We start from the raw sequence: 25388 nt of genomic DNA on the forward strand, positions 1-25388 counted from the left end.
AGCCGGCTGAGTCCGGGCGGAGGGAGCGGGAGGCCGCCTGCTTCTCTACCTGCCTCCCCGCGACTCACCTGGTTGTGTCTCGCCTGGTGTGGACGCCTCCCGTCTCCCCACAGCTCCCTGTCCTGGAACGACCGGGATGCCCTGCTTGGCTGTGGGAGGGCGGTGGGTTGGGGGACAGTGGAAGAGCCTCCTGAGTTCTTGTTCTTGTTCTCTGTTTTACTGGGATCGCCTGTAGAGGCTGAAATTTGCAAGCGTCGGAGGAAACACAGGGCAGCATTTCTTTGTAGGAGTTCAGAGCGACAGCCCCTTGCTTTTGAGGCCATGCTGAGCAGGATGGTTTGGGGAAGGATTTGGTCTATGATCATAAAGCAGTTGCAGAGGGAAGCAGAGTTATTTCCTGTCACCATTGGGTCCTGCTGCTGTTTATGCTGTTGCAACTGGCGTGTCGTGATTGGCATTAAGTTTCTGAGTAGACGAGGCGATGTTCCTCTGCTCCCTGGAGAAGGGAAGGTGTCTCGGGAGGTCGCTTAAAGGCTTTCTCTGCAGAAGGGGCCGCAGGTGGTGTTCTCTGCCTCCTGACGGTGCCGCTCAGATTCTGGGTCGGCACCGTGACCAAACTTTTGGACTTAATAACAGGTCACCATGTGAAGCACTCCTGTCACTTCAGCGCTAGCATCTGCGTGAACGATCTGCACGGATATTTACAGGGTAACGGCTTGCTGTTGTGTTCAGCGCTGCAGCAGTTGTGAAGCCAATGAGATGATGCAGGGCTGTGTCAAGCGTAGAACCTGGCTGACAGCAAGTGAGAAAGGGCCCAGGAGGGGCCATTTGACCTTCGTAGAGGCGTGACTTCCAACACGATGACTCGTCCACGGAGGAAGGTGGATCGGTGCTCTCAGGCTGTTCTGTGATGACATCTAGGTGAGCACGGCATTTTCACAAGTGCTGAGGGGACGTGTGATGGTGTGAGGGAGCCTTTTTGTTGGTAGTTACTTTGGGGGCATCACTAGGGAAAATAAGTTAGAGAGAATGTAGTAACACCAAGTCCTGCCAGTACAGACTGATTCTGGAAGGAAACTCAGGAATCAAGCTTCTTTCTCTGTTCTGTTTTTCCAGTGTCTGTGCTTCATCACGGGGTCTTCATTCCTCAATAGTATTTCCGTCTTTCATGGTTTATTCTTTGTCTCCCATTTTGGGAATGTCTGTTTATCCTCCTTCAATAGTTTGTTTTTGCAGTCATTAAAAAAATCTTTTTTTTCCCAGCAATTGATGTATGGTAGGCACTAAATCTTATTCTGGATATTAAGTAATGACTAAGACACTGTTTATTCTCACAAGGCACTCATTGGCTAAACATGATGGGAGATGTAAAAAACTGTAATATCCAGAGGTGACATTGAACTCTGGTGAAGTCTATCCAAAGAAGTTGACTCTTCAGTGAGAGTCTAGTGAAAGCTTCACAGACAAGCTTGTGACTGCGCTCAGCCTTGAACAAGGTGTTGGAATTCTCCCAGGTGATCGAGAGGTGGGAGCACTCCAGGATGAGCCGGGAGAGGAGGACGTTTAGGGGGTAATTAGACTGGAAGGTGTGTGTATAAAATTGCAATACGACATTGTAATGCAGATTATTCCTATTTGACCAATACTGCATAGCAGAGGGTGGGAAATGAGCCTGGTCAGAGAGAACACAGTCAGGTTAAGAAAGAGCCTTATATTTTGGCCACAGGATTGTGGTTTGATTCTGAAATTAGTGGACGGTAAGTGCAGGTTTCCTGCGAGGGGACAGCCATGATCAGGTCTGCTCTGTGGAAAAGTCACCCAGGTCAATGTGAGGAACAGACTGTTGCTGCTTTCAAAGTGTGAGAGAGACTGAGGGACGGAAACAGCACGGGAACCCTGGGAGTGGAAGGAGAGGAGCGGGTCTCTGAGGGGTGAAAAATAATGTATCCCAAAATTCCGATTAATTTTTCCATTAAGTAGTGAATTTTTACTAGAAACAATGCCAGAAATGTTATATTCATTATTTAAATCTCCCAGAAACTATGAATTTGGTATCATTATCCTATTTCATGAAGAATGTGACTGTAGTGACAGTGCTTGTGCAGGGCACATAATGGAGTCTGGAGACATGTTCAGAACTCATGGTTTCCAGGTATTTTGCATTTCGCTAGTACTCTGATTTTTAATTCACTTTATTTTTTGAACAGTTGTACAGTTACAAAAACTTGCTGTGATAGTACAGAGAGTTTCCCTCAGCTCCGCTCGCAGTTTCTGCTCTTATGAACACATCCTGTCTGCTATCCTACACTACATTTAGTCCTTTCTGCCTAGCCTCCCCTGGCTGTGACAGGTTCTCGGGCTTTCCTTGTTCTTGAAGAACTTGGTAGTTTTAGGGAGTAATGGTGAGGTGTTTCGTAAAATGTTCTCCAACAGAATTTGTCTGTTTTATTCTCATGATTAGATTGGGATTATGGATTTGGGACAAGAAGATCAGAGAGGTAAATTGCCATTTTCATCTCATCATTTCAAGGGTCCATGCTCTCCCTGTGACTTCCCCCCATTGATGTTAATGTTGGTCACCTGGCTGAGGCAGCGTTTGTCAGATGTCTCCCCTGCACAGTCACTCTGTCCCCTCTGTCCACACTGTGCCCTTTGTAGGGACTTTTGTCTGTGCAGCCCGTGCCTAAGAAGCGGAGAGTTAGCCTCGACCTCCTTTAGAGCAGAATGTCCGAGTGAATCATTGGTATTCTCCCGCACAGGAGATTTGTGTCTTTTCATTTCCTTATTATTCAGTTATTTACATTGTTACAGTATTGATATTGATACATTCTCCGGATTATAATCCAACAACTTTATTTATTTTGTTTCTCAGGTTGTTCCAGCTTTGGCGATTGAGAGCTCCTTCAGTTAGTCGATGTGTCCCTTTGGTGTCCCCCCAGCATTCTTGGCTTTTTTTGAGTAGCATTTCATGACTTTCTTATGTTGAATGACACTTTAGTCTCATTTTCTTACATTTCCTTCTCGAATCCTAGAATTGGTTATTTCTACAAGGAACCCTGTTTCCTTTTGTTGGACTGTGGTATTAGAATTAAGACCTGGGTACCAGGTGTGTTTGCAGCTGTCAGGGCATTAGGTTCTTTCAGCGGACATAGCAGGGAAATATATCTGTGTGTAGTAGCCTGTGTGTATTCAAACACCTATAAATATATCTATACACAGCCTTCTGTGTCTATGTTCAGCTAAAGTAAGTTCATACTGATGTCTCCAACTCTATCACCACGTGGATCATTCTAGCCTCTTCTCCTTGCTTATCTGTAAACTCCTACTCCAAATAATAACCTTGTGCCCACTGTTCACTGTCCATTTACTTATCTGCTCATTTTCAGTCCACATGGATAGAAGTATCAGCATTGTTAACAATACCCCCCCGGGTCACAACTTTATCAGCTACAATACAGTGCGTCTGCACAGTTTCTTTCATCTTCAGTTTTACAGACTCGACTCACTTCCCAAATTACATATTTCTGCACCTTTTCACCCACTCCCTTCATTCAGACTGTTTCATACATTTGTAATACAGTTAGATTTTTTCCACAGTTTTCATTCACTTTGGGAATTTTCTTGGACACATACGTGGCTTTTTGCTTGCACACATTGTTTCACTCTCTGTGCTGTAAAATTCAGAGTTTTGATAACTATCTAAGGTTTTGTCCATATTTACAGTATTATGCAGAAGAGTTTCACTGCACTAAAAAATCCCTTGTGCTTTATCCATTCGACTCTCCTTCCTCTTCCATGAAGACCGTGCTACTACTGACATTTTATTGTCTCTATACATTTGCCTTTTCTAGAATGACATAAAATTGGTGTTCTACAATAGCCTCTTCAGATCGCTTCTTTCACTTAGAAATAAGCGTTAAAATTCATTCATGTCTTTTTGTGACTTAATGCTTTGTTTCCTTTTATCACTAAATAATAATAATCCATTTTATAGCCGTACCCCGGTTCTTTCTCCACTCACCTATTGAAGAACATCTTGGTCATTTCCAGTGCTTAGAAAGTATAAATAAAGCTACTATCTATATTAGCCCACAGGTGTTTTGTAAACCTATTTCCAAATTACTTGGGTAAATACCTAAGAATGCAGTTGCTGGATTGTGTGGTAAGACTATGCTCATCTTTGTAAGAAACTGCCAAACTGTCTTCTGTTATGGCTGTACCATTTTGCTTTCCAGATCGCAATGAATGAGAGTTTGCTTTGCCCCACATCCTCACGTGCAGTTGGTATTGTCAGTTTCCTGCATTTATCAGTTCTAATAGGTGTGTAGAAGTGTCTCATTGAGGTTTTATTTGAAATTCCCGAATGACCTGTGGCGGTGGTTGTCTGTCCTCAGGCTCGTTTGCCATCTGTATGTCTTCTTTGGTGAGGGATATATTCAGGTCTTTTGCCCATTTTTCAATAAGGTTGTTTATTTTTTTGTTGTGGTTGACTTTTTTTTTTGAAGATTTTATTTTTTCCTTTTTCTCCCCAAAGCCCCCCAGCACATAGTTGCATATTTCTCATTGTGGGTTCTTCTAGTTGTGGCACGTGGGACACTGCCTCAGCGTGGCTTGATGAGCAGTGCCATGTCTGCACCCAGGATTCGAACCAGCAAAACACTGGGATGCCTGCAGCAGAGCGCGCGGACGTAACCACTCAGCCACAGGGCCAGCCCCCTGTTGTGGTTGACTTTTAAGAATTCTTTACATATATCTTGGACATATTTTCTTTATCATATATCTGTTTTGCGAATATCGTCTGCCAGTCTGTAATTTGTCCTTTGACTCATCGATTTTGCCTTCCACAAAGCAGGAGTTTTTAATTTAATAAAGTCTAACTTGGGGCCAGCCCGCTGGCACAGTGGTGAAGTTCACGCACTCCACTTCGGCAGCCTGGGGTTCACAGGTTCGGATCCTGGGTGTAGACCTACACACAGCTTGTCAAGCCATGCCGTGACAGCATCCCACAGGCCAAATAGAGGAAAATCGGCACAGATGTTAGCTCAGGGTCAACCTTCCTTACCAAAATAATAAATAAAGTCTAACATCAGTTTTTTTTCATAGATTACATTTTCAGTTTGTATCTTAATAACATAATTCCAGATTCGAGTCCACTTAGAGTTTGTTGCATAATCTTTTTAGAAGTTGTATTGTTTTGCATTACATTTAGGTCTCTGTTCCATTTTCTAAAAGTTTGTGAAAGTGTAAATTCTAATCTATGTTCATTTTTGTAAGAGCTTTAATGAGGTGCAATTGATAGAAAAAGAACCTGACATTTCTAATATGTACTATTTGATGACTTGCCCCCCCATATCAACTGACAGATATGTATAAATTTCTCCTTTAGCCTGTGACAGGGTGGGTCACATTGATTTGATTTTGGAATGCTGATACAACCTTGCATACCTGAATAAATTTCCTCTTTGTCCTGGTGTATGATTGTTTTACATTGTTGGCTTCAGTTTTCTAATATTTGTAGAAGACAGTAGCTGCTCATTTCTGAGACTTGCTGTTCTCAAGTTTTCCCTACTTTTAAACCCTAGTTTTGCTTTTAGGGTACTGCTGGGCTCATAAGATGAGTTGGAAAGTGTTGTCTCTGGTTATATTTTCTGGAACAGATTGTTGGGAGCACTAGGTTTCTGGAGGGAGACCTGGCTGAGGCCCTAAAAGCTGCATCCCACAGCTTTCCCCTTGGATAGACAACAAGCAGGAAATGGTATTCGGAGTCAGGGACCAGAAGCCCAGGGGGATCCAGTCTAGGTCAGAGGTGAACAGGGAGCCCCTAGTGGGCCCGAGAAGGAAGAGTCCTGCCTGCCCATGGTCCATGTCCACAGGACCTTCCTCTGGCCTCATCCTCTCTATGTGCACGTTTTGAGCTTTTGACGGTATTTTCCCCACTTAGAGCTGAAGCCATTGCGGAGACTGAATCAGAAAACAAGGTCCTAATCTGTGTGCAAGAGAAACCGGGAAAATGTTCCCTCTTCCGGCAGAGTGTCAAAAGGCAGCCACTGTCCTGGGCAGGACGTGTGCTAGGGACAGGCACGTGCTACTTTGACAGACACACCCAGCTTAGTGGTTGTGGCTCTGGCTGAGAAAACGCCTCCAACCGCTTAGTCCCAAGAGGTCGGAGGGGCCATCTCTGCTCCTGGACAGGGTGAACCACACTGCAATGATCCTGTCCTCGGCGGGAGGGGCACTTGGGCAAGTCCTTCAGTAGCCAGGGAGGGGACTGGCACTTCTCCCTTCTCCACATAAACTGAGCCGCTCACTCTGGGAGATTTCTAAATTCGAGGAGGAATGTGAGTTTCTGGATCTGGTTTCCATGAGTGCTGCGAGCGAAAGACTCACACCTCCACTCCCAGGATTAGAAAGAAGCAACAATTTAATATAATACTCAAACGGAGCATTTACCATTGACAACAAAATATGGCCCCGCCAAATAGGGAAATAGGTGCTGGGCAAAAGGGGGGAGGGGGAAGAGGGGTTGGTGCCTTCTCTCGTGGCCAACAGGGGACCCCAAGAAACGGATCACAAAGTTCTCCTCATCAGAATCAGGGGAGGTGGCCCTGTGCACCCTGAGTGTCAATGCTGTGTCCCCGCTGTAGCTCAGCTGGTCTCAGGAGGGTCATCGACCACCACCACTGGGCCCTTGGTTGGGGGTCTGGTGTCTGGAGAAAGAGAGGCATTTCCTGAGCGACCTGCCCTGGAACCACAGTGCACACCCCATCCCGGCCCCCACTGCGCTCTGTGCTCCAGCCCTGTGCTCAGTGCTCAGTCAGCCAAGAGCACCCCATCTGTCCCTGACACAGGGGCTGATATTTAGCATCACCCACTTCACAGAGGAGGAAACCAGTCCCAGAAACGTGAGTGCAATTGCCCAGGACGGGACTGCTCAGCAGTGGAGCTGGAACCCAGGGCCAGCTGTCTGCCTCCCCAGGCCCACGCTCAGCCTGAATGTTTCCTGAGCCCATGGTTTCAGCCACTGCCGGTCTGGACACTCACTCTGGCCTGAGCGGTTCTTCTTGCCTTTGAAGAAGAGTCGAATCTTTCTGACCCAGTGGTATCGGGGCTCCAGCTGGCAGGACAGGCTGTAGCTACAGGACAGAGCGGAGCTGGGAGCTCTCAGGAGCCACACATCACATGTGCATCCTGGAGCCTGCCAGCAGCTGGGGTCGAAGGGCCCCAGGGGTCGCCATGCAATCAGATCAGGGGCTGACCATGGAGCAACGGCCATGGGCTCTGGAGCTGGTCAGCAGAGAGAGGCTGCCCTGCCCTCCCCCAACTCCTGACCCGACTCACCTCTCCTCCTTGCTCAGGGGCTCCACGGCCTGGAACCAGGCCCCAAAGTGCTCGTCGGGCTGCACGGTGTACAGATTTGCAGCCTCCTGGAGCAGCTCGATCTCGTCCATCAGTTTGAATTGCTAGGACAGAGCAAGCACAGGATGCCCACAGGGCCTGAGTGGGGGACCCTGCAGGGCTCGTGGAGGGGGTGAGGAAGGGGGCAAGGGGCCAGTCTGGGGCCTTTGCCCACTTGGGAACCCTCCCTCCCTGCGATTCCAGTCAGGGCTTGCCTGCTCTCACACTTGGCCCAAAATAGCTCCTCCTCCAGGAAGGAGTCTTTGATGCCAGCCCTTCCCCCACCCGCCAATGCCATAGGATCCCTAGCTCTGTATATCGAACTGTGCAAATAAATGTCCCAATCCAAATGGGGATTGGGCCAGAGGGGGTCCTGCCCACTGCGGGGGGGTCTCTGATTTCCAACCCCCACCCTCCCCACCGGGAGGCCGCAGCCGCTTACCTCATTCCATTTCCGACAGTTGAGCACATTGCCCTGGAAAGCAGACAGCCGCAGTCCATCAGAAACAGCCCCCTTGGGCCAGCACTAGCCCCCGTCCACACCTCTTGCAATGTTGCACTACTGCCAGTGGGCAGGCCCATCCAGAGCCCGGACTTGGACCTGGGCCAGTCTCTGGGCTCCAGAGCAGGGGGCGCAGAGCAACTGAGGCAACAGACCTTGTGACCCAACCCTCTCTGATGACACGTGGGGAGACTCAGGCCTCAGGCAGGAAGGGACAGCTCAGCCTCTGATGTGCTTCCTGACTGGGAGGGGCCCGACTTCTCTTCCCTCACTGGCAGGGCCAGAGGGAGAGGCTGAGTCCAGCTCAGACACCACCTCCTGCGGCCACACAGTCAGGCAGCTCTGAGCCTCAGCAGCCCAGGGAACCTGGACGGTGGCTTATGCAGAGCCTGCATCACCCACTGGGGAGATGGGCCTGACACCCTAACTCCCACACGAGGCTGGAGGCCCTGCTGAGAGGACCTTTGCCAAATGCAGAGAGCTCAGGGCTCAGGACAGGACTCTCTCCTCCCCACCCTCAGGAGCCTGAGCCCCCGGACCCACCTCCAGGCTCACTCACCTCCACATAATCCTCCATCGTAGCGTCCAGCAGCTCCAGGGAACGGAAGAACGTCACCAGGGAGGGGACGACACCCTGTGCCGCCATCGGGATGGGCAAGTTGATGAGCTCCCGCTCTCAGGTGCCCCCATGAACCTTCCCCTGAAACCCCTCAGCCCAGCCTGCTGCCCACCCCACGCTCCCACACAGAGCAGCCTAGGATCGTCGGGACACCCCAACACACACAATTCCCTCCCCCGCTTCCGTCCAGGAACACCAAACTCCATCAGTCAAGTCCCAGGGCTGGCTGTTGGCCCCTCCCAGGGGCAGTGGCCCCTGCCCTTCCCCACCCCAAATCTGCCCTGCTGCCAGCCCTTCCAGGCCTCCTCCTGCTCACTGCCACTGCAGGCCCGTCATGCTTGGCAGCCACAGCAGATTCGCCTGAGGAGGAAGGCCCCTCTCCTGAGGGAGGTCTCCAGCTGGGAGGGGGAGCCCCCTCTCCTCTGACTCCTGGGCCCCTCCCCCACAGTCACCCTCACCTGCTGCCGCTGCCTCTCCTGGGCTCCCTGGCGGGCCCTCTCTGCAGTCTTTAACACGGAGGTCGCCTCCTGTCGGGGCCGAGGACAGGGTCAGTGCGCCCATACTCCCCTCCGCATGTCCCCCAAGGCCCCTGATCTCAGACCCTGGCCATCGGCTCCAGTCCCCTGCTGCCTCTGCTGCTCCCACCTCCAGGGTGCTCTGATTCTAGACCAGTCCTGGCTCCAGGACTCAGTCCTGTGTGACCTTGGGCCTGCCCAGGCCTCCCTGGCCCTCTTTCCTCAGCTGAAAAGTGTGAGGAGAACGTCACCTGCTTCCAGGAGTCTCCTGAGGACTCAGAGTCATCTGCGTGTCATCACTGCTCTCCCCTCACCTCTCGAGGAGGAGCCGGCACAAATCTCCTCCCGTTCCTGTCCTCCCTTGGATGGTAGCACCCCGCTGGGAGGCCTGCACCGCTGATCATTTCCCTCCACTTCCCAGAGGAGGAGACGGAGGCCCCCAGAGGGGCAGTGACTGGCTCAAGGACCCACTGGGAGAGGCCGCTCCCCGTGCCAGCTACAGGCCCTGTCCCCGCTGCCTTCACCCCAGCCCTGGCTCCAAATCTGACCAAGGCCCCGACCTCTGGACTCCAGGGGTGTGTCCAGACCCCAGCTGAACAGACAGGGAGGGGGAGGGCAGGGTGTCTTGGGGGACCTGGCCGAGTGGCCCCGGCCTGCCTCACCCTCACGGGGCTCTCTGACCCCCAGCCTGGGCCGAGCCTTGCCATAGCCTCACCACCTAGGATCCCCTCGGGATGCCCCCCTCCCCTCTCCTTCTGGCCTCCTTCCAGATCTCCAGCCTCCAGGTTACCTGCACCAGCAGCTCCCTGCTCACGCGTTTCTCTCTCCTGACCCACTTCTTCCAGGTTCGAGAACTCTCCCTGCGGGGTGGGGAAAGAAAGAAAGAAAGAAAGCAAGCAAGAAAAACTGTGGGATGCTTGAAGGCAAGTCCCATTTATTTGAGAACCCAGCAGATCCAAACTGCCTGGGACCTGGATGAGGGATTTCGCTGGGGTGCTCTGAGCTCTAAGGTCCCCATGGGACTGCGGAGGGGCCTCTCCTCTTGTCCCTTGGGGCCTCCATTCCCAGATGTCCCAAACAGATCTCTTTGGAACAGTGTTGGTTTCAGCTGCATAGAGGCTTCTGTTGCTGCAAAGGAAACACCTGAGAATCTCCACCTGGGCTCAAGCCAGGATCTGGTCTGGAAGGAAATGAATCCCTGGGACGGAACTGCTGGCCGAAGGGCGCTGAGAGACTCAGAGACCCAGCACCCAGGTCAGTCCCTGTGCCCGGCATTCGCTGTCTCCCAGGTGGTCTCAGCTGACTTTGGGGGACATGCCGGCCCAAATCAGGCTGCCTGGGCCACCTCACCCTCATGGTGCTTGGCTGGAGAGCAGACCACCCACTACCCACCTGGAAACTTGTCCCCAGGTGTCTTGGAGACGGGCAATGGCAGGGCTCTGCAGGGCAGAAAGGATTGTGTGGAGGGAACAGAAGTTCCCGAGGCATCGGCACTCCTGGGGAAGCGAAGAGATGGAGCTGTGAGGGGGAGCTGAAGCTCTGCTGCCTCTGGTTTCTGTCCCCTCATGGACTTCCCCTGTCCTGGAGGAGACACATGTCCAGGGAAGCCAGGGAGGGCACACCTGCCACCCGACGAGTAACACTGCCAGGCGCAAGGATTTGTAGCTCAGCACAAGGGAGGAAGTGAGCTTGTCCCCACTGGGACCTCAAGTCAAGGTCAACGTGGCCCTGGCATGAGGGTCAAGGGACAGTCCAGGGACTAAGACCCCAGACTTCAATCCTGAGAGCAGAGAAACAAGAGGCAATTCTCACGCATCCAGACAGGGCGTGCCAAGGCTTACCTCAGCCACCCTGATCCACAGCTCAACCACCCTGGCCCTGTCCTGTGCTGTCATGCTCGCGTCCCCAAGGCAGGTGACGAGGATGCAATTGGCCACGGTGTTGTCGTGCATCACAGTGTCACGGACGGTGGGTGCCAGGTAGTCTCGTTCCCTGTTGTCGCGCTCGGACCAGATGGAGCCGAGGCAGTGGGCGGGCACCAACGTCTTGAACAGCTCCTGCAGAAGATTCGGAGTGTCACCCGGTCCTGCCGCACCCCAGCTCGGCGTCCACAGTCCCCCATAGGCCCAGCAGGGTGAGATCAGAACTGGAGCTCAGGAAGCAGAGCATGTGGCCTGAGGCTTGTGGGAGTCCCTGGGTTTTGTCTGTGTCCACTGAATGCACCCAGTCCAGGATGACCCCGGACTCAGGACTGTGGGGAAGGGAGGGGACATTTGCTCCCAGCCCTGTCTCACTTCCTCCAAGCTCCAGAAGGCAGCCCACACATGCCCACCAGAAGGGCCATCATCCACCCATCCCAGTGCCCCTCGGGTCCCACTCCCCATTCCCATGCACATTCCCCCCGAGGCAGGGACAACCCCCAGCTTTGTTTGACTGTCTCCACTGGAGTCAATACACATCACCTTCCTGGTAAGTGCTGAGGCTGTCCGGGCCACCTGTGCAGATGGGGGATCCACCCAAGGACCTGGCAGCACTTCAGTGAGTGCCCATCCCCCACCAAAGGGCCAGACTCTGCCCACCTTCCACTCTCTCCCACCTCATTCATCGGCACAGCCACCCTGTACAGCAGGTGCTGAGTGTCCGTCTCTACCGTCCCCTGTTCGCTAGGGGACAGCGAAGGCTTGGGGAGAAAGAAAGCTGCCCAGGTCACAGTGTTGATAAGGGAGGGAGCAGGGATTTGGACCCAGATCATCGGAATCCCGAGCAGGGAATGGCAGGTGTGGGGCGGCTCATGGCACCGGGAAGGCAGGGGCCACCCACCCCGCGAGCTCCTCTGCTCACCGCAGCCATCCTCGTCAGCTGCTCTGCCACCAGCTGGGGAGGGAAGTCCAAGATGTTCGGCTTCTCCTCCCGCAGCTGGTCCTCGGTGGTCACGGCCCAGGGGCAGCTGGGCTCTGAAGCTGCCTTTAATGATGGCCCTTGCTCTGGTCCTGGAGTGGCTGACTCAGGGGCTGCTGGCTCCAGCTCTACCACACGTGGTGAGACTGGAGGTGCAGCTGGCTCCAGCCCGGGGGATGGCACTGGCTCTGGCTCTGGAAGTGGCAGGAGCTTTGGAGCTTGCTCTGGAGGAGGATAAAGAGAAAGTTTCACCCACACACCTGACAGTTTCTATGCCTTTCCAAAGATAGGAAGGGCTCCACTGCCTCTAAGGGAACGCTAGCCCATGAACCTCAACACAGACAGTCTTCCCAGACTCCAGTCCCCTCACCTTTCCGTTCGGCCTCAATGGCCTTGAGATGCTCCAGGTGGCCTGGCAGAAGGTAGGCATGGCCCTCCACGTGGGAGCCACCAAAGCTGACGTGCAGAGTGGCCAGCTGCAGGGTCCAAGAGGGAAACCGCAGGGGCTCCCTGCAATCCTGCCCTTGGCCCAGCCAGGTTCCCAGCAGGAAATAGATAGCACTGCGTGGAGGCAGATGGGCCAGAGAGTCAGTGGCCTGGCCTTTCCTTAAACACTGCCCTCCCAAGGCACTCATGTTAGCATCTGTGCCCCTGTGCCAGACCCTCCCCCTCCAGAGGAGGGCCCCATCCCAGCCCTGAGCCCTGGCTGGCTGTCCTGGCTGTGGCAGGCCTGCTCATCCAGCAGGCTGAACACAGAGTCTGTGAGAGTCTCTTGTTCCCACCGATACTCTCCTCCCCAAGGGTCTGGACACAGCCCACCCAAGCCCTGCATGAATGTGGGCCACTGGAATGAAGACTCCAGCAGACTTGGGAGCAGCTTGCTCACACACCTCCTACTATGGACCTGGCGGTGGTGCTCACAAGGGGTGGATGTGGAGAAAGGGAGGCAGGAGGGGCTGGGACTCTGCTGGGAGTGGGTCTCTAGTGAACAACGCAGCCCAGCCTCCCTTCCAATTCTCAAGGGGCCTGGGACCCATGCACAGCTCTCTTTGAGTCCAGTCCTGCCGGAGTGGAAGCCACCAGAACTCAGCCCTCCCATGGGAATCACAAGATGGGTGAGATGCAGGGTTCTCCCAGGCCTGACCCGGCCACAGCCTCCATCCTCTCCCTGCACCCTGTTTGCTAGAGACAGGAGGCCGTCCTTCTCGACCCAAAGACCACTCACTTTGGGAGGTGGTCCTGTCCTCCAGCATCCCGCACGCAATGGGCCAAGCTGCCTCCATGTGTCCCAAAGGGGATGAGGGCATCGCCCGGGATGGAGGGTAGATGGGACCTGTGAATGATGTCAAGTGTGACTGTCTGACTCTCAGATTAGAGGGGAGGGCCAGGGAGGCTGTCTGCTTCAGTCACTGAGTGACACTTAGTGTGTCCAGAAGTCCTGCTCAGAGTAGGTCCTTCATAGACATTGTTGAATGATCTCCAACCAGAACCACCCCGGGTGTCTGAGTGGGCCGGGTCCCCTCTGTGGCCCTAGAGATCCCTAAGTGGCTACACCAAGGACAAGCACCAGGACCAGCTGGATGGCATCTCAAACTCCTTGACAGGGTGCTCTCCAGGTGCTTTTCCAAACTCAAAAAGCCACAAGCCAGTGAAGGGAGAGGAAGACTACTTTCCGTGGGGGACAGAGAAATAATCACCACCAGCAACCACAGCATGGCCCACCACCCTCTCTGCAGAGCCGGGCACCAGGGCAGCACCTGGAGGGCTGATCCCATTCATCCCTGGGAGAAGCCTAGCAAGTTCATCCTCTGCCACCCCACCTTTCAGAGGAGCCAACTCAGGCTCAGAGAGATGCGGTGACATTCCCAAGGCAAGACACACAGCTGGCAGTGGGCAGAGTCACCACTGTGCTGAGGAGGAGGTGGGCAGTCACCTGGGAAACAGCTGGTCCAGCACCTGGTGGGCTGTGCTGGAGCCTGAGTAGCTGCAGAGGGAGGTGATGACACTGCAGAGGACTCTGCTGGGGAAGGCTGGCAGCACAGTCTCTGAGAGCCTCTGCATCATGCCTGCCTGGAGGCCACGCATCCTGCAGGCCTCAGTGACAGACAGAGTGGACTCATCTTCACTCTGGGTGGGACGAGGAGGGACACAGAGTCAGGGTCACCACTGCGAACCACCAGTGTTATCGGGGTCTGCAGCTGACCCAGGAAATCCTAGCCCCTCCCAGACATCTGCGACAGGAGAGCCAGGGGTCCCAACTCAGCAAAGTTCTGCGCTCTCAAAGTACAATCTGACTTTGGTCCTGCGAAGGATTCCACATTGATCTCCCTCAAGGCCATTTGCTCGCTGAGGGACAACAGAGCTCCCTCTGTGAAGAGCACCAGCCCAGTGAATCCTCAACAGACACCCCTCTCTAGAGAGGAGAACAGAGGCTTTGGCATGCCAAGTGGCTTCTCTAGGTCCTGTGGCTCAGAACTGAGAACCGCCCAAAGTGAGGGCTGAGGGACATCCCCTCTGACTGCCTGAGGCTTCATCAGACCCTGACCCGGAGGGAAATGTTATTTGGCCACCTCACCCCTCCCAGGTCTGGAAACAGTGTACAGGGCAGTGACACGTTCTGAGAATCCCTTTGACTTTCAAACACGCTGATGGTAATTTCTTTTACATTAAAGGGAGTTTGGAGACCCTTGTTATCGAGGTTTCATTTTCAAAAAAAGGCAAAATTCAAAGATACTCAGGGCCTATTGGGAAGCGACAACGACATCAACGTTTTCTCTAATCTTCCTAGGAAAATGCAAAGAGTGCCCTCCTACCCTCCTATGCAGCTGGTGGGGAGGAGCGGAAGTCCAGATTCCTTTGGGAATGGGACTGTGGGACATTCATGGGGGACAGCCCTGTTAGGGTCCCAGGAGAACGGCAGTTTGAGGTTGGATTCTGGGCCTGCCCTGGTCATCTCAGGGGCCTGGGTGGGAAGACCCCTCCGTGCCCACTCTCACCTCAGAGCAGCCCTGGTTATTGATGGTGGCGCGGTGCAGCTGGTCCCTGTCCAGGGAGATGGAGTACCCGAAGCCATCCGCCAGCTCTTCCACCACCTCCTGCGTGCAGCTCTGCAAAGACAGTGCCCGAGAGCCGGGCCCGGAGGTCTGAGGGGCCTGCCTCGACTTGGCCACAGGAGGAAACCCCCGCACAGATCAGGTACCGAGCAGCATCTGCCTAGACCTCTAGCCAGGGAGGGAATGAGATGACACCTGGAGGGCTCGGGACTAACCTATGGGTAGAGGAGCTTGGTTCCCAGCACCCACTCTCCCATCCTGCTAGCCACCACCTAGGCTGGGAACACGACACACTGCCAGGCTTCCAACACCGAGCAAATGGCTCCTGCCCAGGGTGGGTCCCCGCTCAGCACCGCCGTCCATCTCTCACTCCCCTCCGACACACAAGGAAGCTCAAATTGTTGTGCAGGTGGCATCCAGTTGTGGCCTAACCCTGTTGGCTTTCCCTGTGTTACCTGAGTGCTCCTCCTACCAATTGGACAGAGGCGGTGCAGGTGAGGGCCAAGCCAGTGTCTATAGTGACTGAAAAGGCTCTTTTTCTTGGCTTTCCTGAAGCCAGAGCCTCCACAACTCGGGAGACAGCAGGAGAACATCCTCTTGTCTTCAGTGTCGCCACTCAAGTGGGCTCAATAGGATGCTATGTCTAGAATGTGGGCGCCTGGAGACCAGTGTGCTAAGTTCTGTTGGGGTCTGTTTCTAAGGAAGTGAGGTCACTTCCTCAAGTTTCCCTTACCTGGGCCCCTTCCTTCAATCACACCCACCGAAAACCTCTCTGGGATCTTGGCTGCTCACCCTCCTTGCCCATGTCACCTCCAGAACTGTACACAAATAGCCAGCACAGATCCCAACGCAGGACCTTGAGATGGAACCAGGGTTCCAGCTTGAGGACATGCAGCTGAGTTCCGACCTCTTTTTTCCTACAAGCTCTGTGTCCTGGAAATGCCAATGGGCCTCCCAGGGCCTCCTCAATCACCCAACCTGCACGATGGGGGCGAGGCCAGAAATAGCTCCCTCAGGACGTCCTCAGGTGTAGAAGAGACAATAGCGACAACACCTGTGGTCTGGTTTGCATGTGTCTGATGCACACACTTAGAGATGAAAGAATGACAAGAAGGGGTGGGATGTAGTGTGGAGTACCCCTCAAAACAGGACTTGGTTCCAGCTCTATGACCTTGAGAAAGTCACTGCCCCTCTGGGCCTCATTTCCAGGTCTGCACCTTTAAGAGGTGGAAATTAGGGGAAATTCAGATACTTCCATTCACTGGCATGAAACCTTGCAAGGTCTCCTGTTTGACTTAGAATCAGACCCAAATGCCTCGTGTCGGCCTATGTAGTGGGCAGTTTCCACTATGGCTCCTGGTGCTCACTGTCTTCTGCTGTGCACGTCCTTGTGGAACCACAAGTGGTCAGGAACTGCCTTCTGAATAGAATGCAGCCAAGGTGATGGGATGGCCTGCAACCCAGGGTTAAGAACAAAAAGCCTGGCCCTTCCTTCTTACTCATTGGCTTTAGTCCCCTCCGTCTTTCCCTCCTTCTGTTTCCATCTCTCTCTCTCTCTGCATCTTATATCTCTGGAACTGGGGGAGCAAGTGTGCATGCTTTCAGTTGTCCTATGAAGATGTTCCATAGGAGAGAACGGAGGGAATGATTGGCCAACAGACAGGTAGGAACTCAGACTTTCAGTCCAAACAAACCCCGTCAACATGCATGTGAGTGAACTTGGGAGCAAACCCTCCACAAGTCGAGCCGCAATATCGCCGCAGCCCCTGCTTCACAGAGACCTTGAGGCGGAGGCACCCAGCTAAGCTGTGCCCCATTCCTGGCACACAGAATTTGTGAGATGTTAAGGATTTGTATTTTCTAGGTGCAATGTCTTAGAGCAGTGTCATCAGAGAGCGACGGGAAAAGCACAGTCTGCCAGTTCCTGCCCTCTGGCCCTGCCTGTTCCCATCTACCCTCCTCTCTCTTCTCAGGCTCCTTCCAGCTCCACTGCCCTCTTTCGGACATTGTCTGGTCAGACCCACTTCTTCCTGTGAGCCTCTGCGCCAGCGGTGCCTTCCCCCTGACACTCAAACTGTTCCCAGACACAGGCAGGCGTGCCTCTCATCTGGCACCCTGCTCACAGCAAATGTCACCCCTATGATGCCTTTCAGAGCCTCCCAGGCACAGGCTCCACTGTCACAGGTCTCCCACCTGCAAGGGCATATCATCATGTCCTCCTTCTTGGTCTCATCTGGATAAAGTGAGTCCATGAAGGAGGGCTTTCTGCTTGGCGGACGAGGAGGCAGCTTCTTCTGGTTTCCTCAGGATCATGACTGTCTCTTCTGGGCTGAATGTTTCCCCTCCCAAGTCCATTGTGAAAGGAAATTCTCATTCCCTTGCTTTCAAGGGTCTGGTTTCCCCAAGAACTCAGGGAGACTGGCCTCTCCCTGGAATGCGGCACCAGCCCCTACACCCAAAGCCAGAAAATTAGCACCCAGCTTGAAACACCACCAGATCCTGAAGTCAATTCCTGCTGAGGTCCCACATCCATTTTGTAACCCCATAGTATCTCCTGATCTCACCTTTCCCCTAAGACACAGCTCCCAGCCTGCCCTTGGCTTCTTACAGGAACAGTGGGATTTCCCAGAAGCACTCCCAGACTGGGCAAGAAATGTCTTGAAATGTTCTCTATGTATTTTCCAGGACATGGGATATGGGGAGAAGTCATTTTGGTTGTGTATGTGCAACAGTTTTGATGCGAATAGCATCTTTTTCAGACAGAGATCAAAGAGTGGGGCTACAGGATGTAACAAGAAAATGGATACACTGAGCCAACGTCTTCATGGTGTGAAGTCATAGGGAGCAAAGAAGATGGTTAAGAGCAGAGAATATGGAGCCACAACTTATGTTCAAATTCCACCTCAATCACTTCCTAGATATTGGTAGAGGGCAAAGTACTTACCTCATTGGTGCCTCAGTTTCTTCATCTGTTGTTGGCAAGAAGGATGTGTACCTAATTTGTGAGGATATGGAGAGTGCTAAAGGAGTTAATGTTTCAAAACACTTGCAACATCCAGCACATTGCATGCCCTGTACGCATACATTACAAATGAAATGTAAATGTTCTTCTGAAGCTGTCTGTTTGCTCCAGACGGGAGACTAGGGGCTGGAAGGATGTAGACAGCACTCCCTGAGACAGGATGAATCGATGAATGAACAACACTGTTGAAGGCATTACCAATGGCAGATCCGCCTCCCTATGGACATTCCCAGGCACAATCACACCCAAGCATCCCTCCTCCGTCCTGCATCATCTTCTGGGATTCTATCCAGGAATCACGGGGGCTTCTTGAACCCTGGGACCCACACCCACCACAGGTTCTCTTCTGTCTGGCAGCAAACCCCAGGCCTTGTCCTAATGGCTGCAGCCCACAGGCTCTTCACTCTGATCCTTTTCTTCACTTGAGGGAGACGTGTCATTCCCAGAGCTGGGCACACAGAGTGTCAGCCTTGGAGGAAATGCCTCCCTGGCCAGTGGCAGGTGGAAGAGCGCCGTGACGGAGTAGGATTTGTGGAGAGTCCTCCAGGTGTGGTCAGAAGGGGCCCAGCCAGGGCATTTGTCACCAAGGTCTGGTTGGTGGACCTTGGTGACAAAAGAGTGGTGGGGACAGCATGTTTTAGAGTTCCTGGCATGAGACAATCCACAGGATGTTCATGAAGTCAGAATCAGCCTAATGAGGTCCAGCTCAATGCACTGTCATCTGTTCCCTGACTGGCTCACTAATCCAGGAGTGATTTACAAGGGGGATATTCGTGTTCTACCATCTTTTCGTTGATTGGCAGGAGCTAGTATTCTTTACAAAACTTGTGTATTTTTACATAGGAAAGGATAGGTGAGTTCTGTAACAACCCTTCTTGCAAAGTTCTCACTAACGTATTGAGTCTCTAACAGAATCCACCGCTGGGAACTTCACAAAAGATCCTGACCTTTACTCTCTGGTTTTAGATCTTCCTGATTGGTAAATTTTCTTGACTCCTGGCTCCTTTCCTGAGGTTCGTCCACTTAGAACAATGTAGGACTGCAAGCTCTTGCCACTTGAGAAGTAGTGGTTCAACTCTATGATGTTGGTCTTGCTTTCTAAGTGTGTGTGTGTGTATGTATGTGTGTATGAGACTGTTTTCTGCATCTTGCCACGTGGGTCAGATTGACTTCTTTCCTTGGAAAAGTTGTCCCTAACCACTTTCTCTGGGCTTCATTTTCAAGTCTTGAACAGTGCTGTCCAACAGTAGAATTTCACACTCTATCTAATGAAATTTAAACTTTTTTTAAATACTGACATTTAAAAAACTAAAAATAAACAAGTGAAACTAATTTTTAATGGTATATGTAAACCCATTATAACCAAGATATTACCATTTGTCCAGGCAATCTATATAAAAATTAATAGTGAGATAGTTCACATTCTTTTTTAATTGGGATCAACAAATCCATTTACATAGTCTCCATTTGTAAGTTGAAATTGTTTACATACGTGGTTTCTGTGTCCCCCACTCAGAACCTGGGCTGACGTGTTAGAGAGGAAAGAAAGCAGAACAGGCATAAGTAACGATCACTGTCAATCCAGCTCAGCACGAACACTCACCACTGACAAAAAGGCTGTCCCTGAGCAGGGAGTAGAGGCCCCTCGGGGTGACATGGTGGATCAGCTGGTTCAGCACCCAGGAATGCTGCTCTCTGTCACATGGGGTCTCTGTCACACTCTCCATCATGAGCCATGGGGTCAGGGTGGTAGGTGCAGGCAGCTTCCATGCTGGAGGCTGCCCCTTCCTCCGCAGGCCCGGGGAGAGAGGAATGTGGGGACTCTAGAGAGATGTCCTGAATCCTCTGATAATGGGGGCCAGAGGGAGGGAGGAGCAAATTGGCAGTCAGTGGGAAGAGTGAAAACTGGGGTGGTCACCGAAAGTGTTCATGACTCTCAAATGCTCAGAAAAGGGACTTCCCTGAGGGAGATCAGTCTACAGCCCAAGACAAGGGGCCCAGGCTGCTCTTCTTGAACAAGGATCCAAGCAGGTGAGGAGGCAGGAGAAGGACGAGCAGGAGAGACAGCAGGTTGGGTGCGGCTGGCTGGGACTCATCCTGCCGGAAGCTGCTGGCACCAGGGTCTCATCAGGTGCTGCAGGACTCTCTCAGTGGAGTTCAATGTGGCTGAGCTCTTGCTCATGTCTGTCAAATACTGGATGTTGGAGATGGTGGAGTTGAGTGTGAGGGCCTTCAGGTCGTGCCCCTTGGCTGCAAGAAGAGAGGGAGAGAGATGGCCATCACTGAGAGCTGGGCTGAGACCAGATCAGAAGCCTGAACTCAGTATCATCTGTTGCCTTTGCTCCCAGTGGAACCACCACCCAATGCTGCGCTCATCCAAGTTGAAGCCAGCATATCTCTCAGCTCCTCCTCCCTCCCCTGCCGGTAACACCAACTGCACCTACAGATTGCTCCTCAATGCATTCCTTCTGTTCATTCACGTCCCAGGTAGGTCTTATCTTTTCTCACCGGAACCAACACCCTAACATGCTCACTGGATGCATTGTCTAAAGGATGTTCTCTGCCTTGAACATTAGAAGCATTTTTCTGAAATGAAGATCTCACTAGAACACTCCTGCTCTAGCATCACCCGTGGCTCCCTAAGGCCTTCAGGGTTAAGTTCAAACTTCTTGACCTGGCACTCAAAGCCCTTGCACATCTGGCTCCTGCTGACTCTTCAGCCTCATTGATGCATTCACTCTGAGTTAGGCTTTGTGCTTCAGGCAAACAAAATTCCTGTCACTTCTCCCATACACTATGCTGTTTTTGCCTACAGGGCCATTGCTCATGCAATTTCCTCTGCCAGGAACACGCTCCACACCTTATTTCCCTATATAACTCCTACTCCTTCTTAAAGACCCCAATTGGGCAAAACTCCCTCCAGAGAGCTCTTCCAACCCAAAGGATGCCAGGTGCTTCTCCTCAAAACATCCCACCTTGTATTAGAATTTTCTGTGACTTTCACAAGACCAGGGGCTCTCTGAGGGCTGCATCAGATTGAAATATTGCTATAATCCTTGTGATCAGCATGCTTGCCCTCAAAGCAGAATTGCACACCTCGGCTTCCCAGCTGCCCAGTAATAATTGTGCAGTGGAGTTGTGGGGCTGGAGAGCTCCTCTGGGGAAGGAAGAGGGGCCCCCCTAGGCCTGTGGTGGCTTCTGGTTGCTCAAGCAATGAGGAAGTAGGCAGGAACATGCTGCCCGGCTCAGGAGCTGTGGAAAGGGCTGTCGTCTGGGAGACACAGAGACCCCACACAGTGGGTGAAGCCCCACAGGCTCATCTGCACTCCAACAGTGGCTGTCCCAGGACAACCATTCACAGGTGAGCCATAAATGTGAGTGACAGAAGGAGGGATTGTGTGAGTAGCGGGATGTTCGAGCCTGTGAGTGAGATGAACCCAAGAGAGACAGTGTGCTTGAAGAAGAGAGAGACGCAACAAAGAGACAGGTAGAGGCACAGATAGAGGGGATACCTGGATGGACAGAGGAAGAGCGGACAAATGGAGGGTCACAGGGAAAGCAGGAAGAACAAAGACAAGGAAGAGAAGTTGAGACATGGGAGGAAAGAAGATGGAAGGAGAGAAGAAGGACAAACCGGCGAACAGGCAGGAGGACAGTTGGACAGATTGATACCTGGACAGATGCTCGGGTGGATAGATGGAAGGAAGGAAGGAAAGAATGGAGGGAGCGAGGGAGGCAGGAATGAAGGATAGGAGGAAGAGAGGAAGGAAGGAGTCTGAGAGGAGGGAGAACTGGGAAAGTCACCTGCCCACGTTCAGAGGGTGCTTTAAAGGGAGGGTAAGGCTGAGAATACAGGACCCCTAACTCCCAGGCTTGTGTCCACCTGTCCCAATGCTGCCTGTTATTACTCGTAGAGACGGGCATATGGATGTAAAGGAAACCTTGAGCCCTACCCTCACAACACACAAAACTCAATTCCTGGACACTTTGACCTAAAGGGGAAAGGTAAAATAATGAAACTTCTAGAAGACAACATAAGAAAACATCCTCGGGACCACAGGGTAGAAAAAACTTCTCAAAGAAGACACACACACACTCTCCATACAAGAAATATCGGTAAACTGGGATTCACTAAAATTTAGGCTTTCGGTTCATCATAAGACACATTACAAGAGGGAATTTGCAAGTCACAGGATGCGAAGAGATTGTCCCAGTTCCAATATTCAACAAAGGATTCACATGCAGAATACAGAAAATCTTCAGCATATTTATTAGATAAAATGCAGTGAAAGAGATACATATTAATGCTGCTTATTTTAATGAGCCACATTTATTTGACAAGGACAGTGAACAAAGCAATCTGAAAAGCAGGGGGTGAAAAACGAACAGTAGATAAACAGAATCCCAGGAGGGTTTGGAAAAAGCAAGAGAAGCCCCTTACATAACAGTTCATTGGCCTTAGAAAAGGAAAGTACTACTGGATTCTGTTAGGAAGTCAGAAAGATTGAAATATCTAGTGGCTTCAGCGGAAAAATAAGATAGGAAAAAATAACTATGATAGTTATTTGATTTTCCTCCAAATGACTTTATCCCTTAGAGAGCAAGGCACTTTCCTTTTCAATCATCAACACATCAAAGTTTAATTTCCCTCCATTTAGCCTTTTTCGTGGCCATAGGTTAGAAGCAGCAAAGGGGCTCAGCAGGCTGAACCAGTCTGCAGACATACTCTGTCCTGTTCCACACTGGCTCACACATGTGCAAAGTGGTCGCTTCTCACAAGGGAAAAGCCTGCAGGGCTGAGGGGCAGCCACCCCTTGGACCCTGTTTGTTAGTACCATTGGAAATTTCTCCTGAGTCCCTACTCAAAAAGGAAGTGGGTGGGGGGTAGAATAAGAAGGCCATATATTTGAAGGAAATAGGAGAAAATATTTCATTGTGAAAGTAATAAATGTTGCTTTTCAGAAGTCATGTGTATGTTGAAAGTCTATGTCTTAAGGTACCACAATGAAACAACGTACACCTCATCTTCTCCCTCTTTTATCTGAGCATTAGGTTAAAATCCATGAAATTCCTAAGCTTAAAAAAACACACAAAAATCACAAGGAAAGTTTTGGAGGTCATGGATGTGTTCAGCACTTGGTTGTGGGGATGATATGATGGGTGTATGCATATGTCCAAACTAATCAATACACATATAGAAAACGTGTGCATTTTTTGTCTATTACTCATACCTCAACAGAGCTAAAAATTCAAATAAATTCCTAAGTTTACTTTTTGAGGGTGCATAAAAGTCAAAATTTCTAATAAAATTCAGATTCTTAATTTCTGAACATAAATAGCATTCCTGCTTTGATGGGTGACCCCACGACTCTCAAAAAAATCAAGAGCAATTGCTACTGTCAATCTCAGTGGAAGTTATTTTCAACACCTCACCCCCTCCTTTACACCTCATTATTTAAAAACCAAGGAAATAGTCTTCAGCTTTTAAAATGAACGAGTAAATGAGGCAGCTTGACATTATACTTTATTCAAGATTTAATGTTAAGTAAAGGAAATAACTGAGCATGAGCAGAATCCCTTCCATAACTCATCTTTTCTCCTATGCTGATAATAAAAATGACACTCTACTGAAACATAGTTTGCATGATATATTCTCAAGTAAATACACTTAACTGCTGGACATTTTATTTTGAGATTCTTATTCAATTTCTTCATATTTATCTATAAAACTTATTTGGCATCTTTCATCTTTTTACCATTTTCATCTTTTTAACTTTCGAAGGTTTAACTTTCCAAGAGACTATTTTTTAATGACGAGCTAACTGATGAATTTGTGCACCAACTGTTTTTTTGAGACTGAATATACAAATGGACAAAGGACAGATCATATATGACAGTATAACTCTGACCCCCCAACGTGGGAAGCAAACATCCCAAGAAGCCAAATCACAGCCCCTGCAGCATTCAGCACAGAACAGTCAGCACTTGGTCAGTAACTGCCAGTTTCCAAAACTCTCGTTCTGCTTTCAACACAGGACCGCCAGAGAAAGCCACATGTGCTCCCTAAACCATCACATAGGATGCCTGCCTTCTACTTAGTGAGCTCCAGCTTCCCCGTGTCAACAAATTCCAATCAGGCCACCCCTCCCCCACTCCCCTGACCTCTGCCACCCTCTCCCCTCCCTTTCCCTTCTCTCCTCTTCTTGTGCATGCGACAATCCTCTCCTGTCGCATTACAGTCTCTGCAATATTTTTAACGTGTGATAGACCAGCTCCTCCCTCAGAGTTCTTCCTGGTCCATATTTTCCTAGCTTAGCTTATGCGTTTATTTTTTCCATGTAGGATCATTTATCTAACTCAACAGAAAAGCTCGTTAAAATTTTTATTGGCATTGTATTCAATTTATAAAGTAATGGGACTGACCATTTAATGAAACTTCCTAACTTAAAACATAGACTGACTTTCCATTTGCCAACTATTTTTAATTGAAATTTATAGTGTGATCATTGTAGATTCTACACTGCTGTAAGGAATAACTCCAAAAGTTCCAGTGTACACTTTACCGAGTTCCTTACAATGATAACATTCTGCAAAACTATAGGACGATACCACAGCCAGCTTGTTGGCATTGATGCAATCCACTATCTTATTCAGATTTCTCCAGTTTCACTTGTACTAATTTGTTCCTGTGTATTTAGTTCTGTACAATTTTATCAGATGTGCAAGTTTCTGTATCCATCACAGCTAAAATAATGACCAGTTTAATCACTACAAGGTATTCTTGCATTGCCTATTAAAAAATCAATGGATGTTATTTTTTAGAGCAGTTTTACGTTTACAGCAAAATTTAATGAAATACACAGTGTTCTCATATAGTCCCTGCCCCCACATATGCATAACCTTTCTGTTGTCAATACCCCTCATCAGAGTAGTATACTTTTCACAATTGATGAACATACATAGGCACATCATTATCACTCAAAGTCCATAATTTACATTAAGGTTCACTCTTGGTGTCAGAGATCACTAGGGTATAACTCTGTGGTCCATTTCTGGATTCTCTACTCTGTTCCATTGATTTATGTAGCTGTCCTACAATGAAAATGATGATGCTGTGATTACAGTATGTACAAGGCAATACTAAATATTGTTAAAGTGTTTACTGCCGCATTATTCTTCCTGTCATGATTGTTTTAGCTACTCTCAGCTATGTGCCTTTCTATATAAATTTTAGAAAAAGGTGTCTCTGTCTACAAACTGTGGTGGAATTTTTATTAGAATAATATTAGACCTATAGATCAATTTGGGGATAATTGAGACCTGTCCTCATTATTCTATCCAGTAACATGGTGAGGACTGCAGAATTCTCAGCACATAACAACTC

At 50.5% G+C, this 25388-nt stretch overlaps 1 protein-coding gene across 2 annotated transcripts; it reads right to left on the reverse strand.

Annotated features, from left to right (window-relative positions):
* Positions 1–6405: 6405 nt before the first annotated feature.
* Positions 6406–10186, reverse strand: LOC139042852 (ral guanine nucleotide dissociation stimulator-like). 2 transcript variants are annotated; one of them, XM_070503421.1, is made up of 7 exons: positions 9822–10186; positions 8975–9043; positions 8457–8531; positions 7838–7870; positions 7339–7460; positions 7042–7133; positions 6406–6707 (listed from the first exon to the last, which is right to left on the reverse strand). In XM_070503421.1, exons 1-7 carry the CDS (start codon positions 9963–9965, stop codon positions 6646–6648), a joined length of 597 nt encoding a protein of 198 aa, XP_070359522.1. In that variant the 5' UTR covers positions 9966–10186; the 3' UTR covers positions 6406–6645. The 2 variants fall into 2 exon arrangements, with proteins under 2 accessions (XP_070359522.1, XP_070359523.1); XM_070503422.1 differs by lacking the exon at positions 9822–10186 and adding an exon at positions 9283–9449.
* Positions 10187–25388: the final 15202 nt, after the last annotated feature.

This window comes from Equus asinus, unplaced genomic scaffold (assembly GCF_041296235.1).
Source record: "Equus asinus isolate D_3611 breed Donkey unplaced genomic scaffold, EquAss-T2T_v2 contig_1, whole genome shotgun sequence".
NCBI classification, from domain to species: domain Eukaryota; kingdom Metazoa; phylum Chordata; class Mammalia; order Perissodactyla; family Equidae; genus Equus; species Equus asinus.

What these genes read in the sequence shown, in the direction of transcription:
- LOC139042852 (XM_070503421.1), bottom strand. Translation starts at nt 9,965, where the DNA reads ATGGGACTTGCCTTCAAGCATCCCACAGTTTTTCTTGCTTGCTTTCTT. An exon ending in AGGAGAGGCAGCGGCAGCAG is followed by an intron (nt 8,532 to 8,974) that starts GTGAGGGTGACT and finishes ATGGCGGCACAG; the next exon opens with GGTGTCGTCCCCTCCCTGGT. An exon ending in GAAGAACCGCTCAGGCCAGA is followed by an intron (nt 6,708 to 7,041) that starts GTGAGTGTCCAG and finishes CTCTTTCTCCAG; the next exon opens with ACACCAGACCCCCAACCAAG.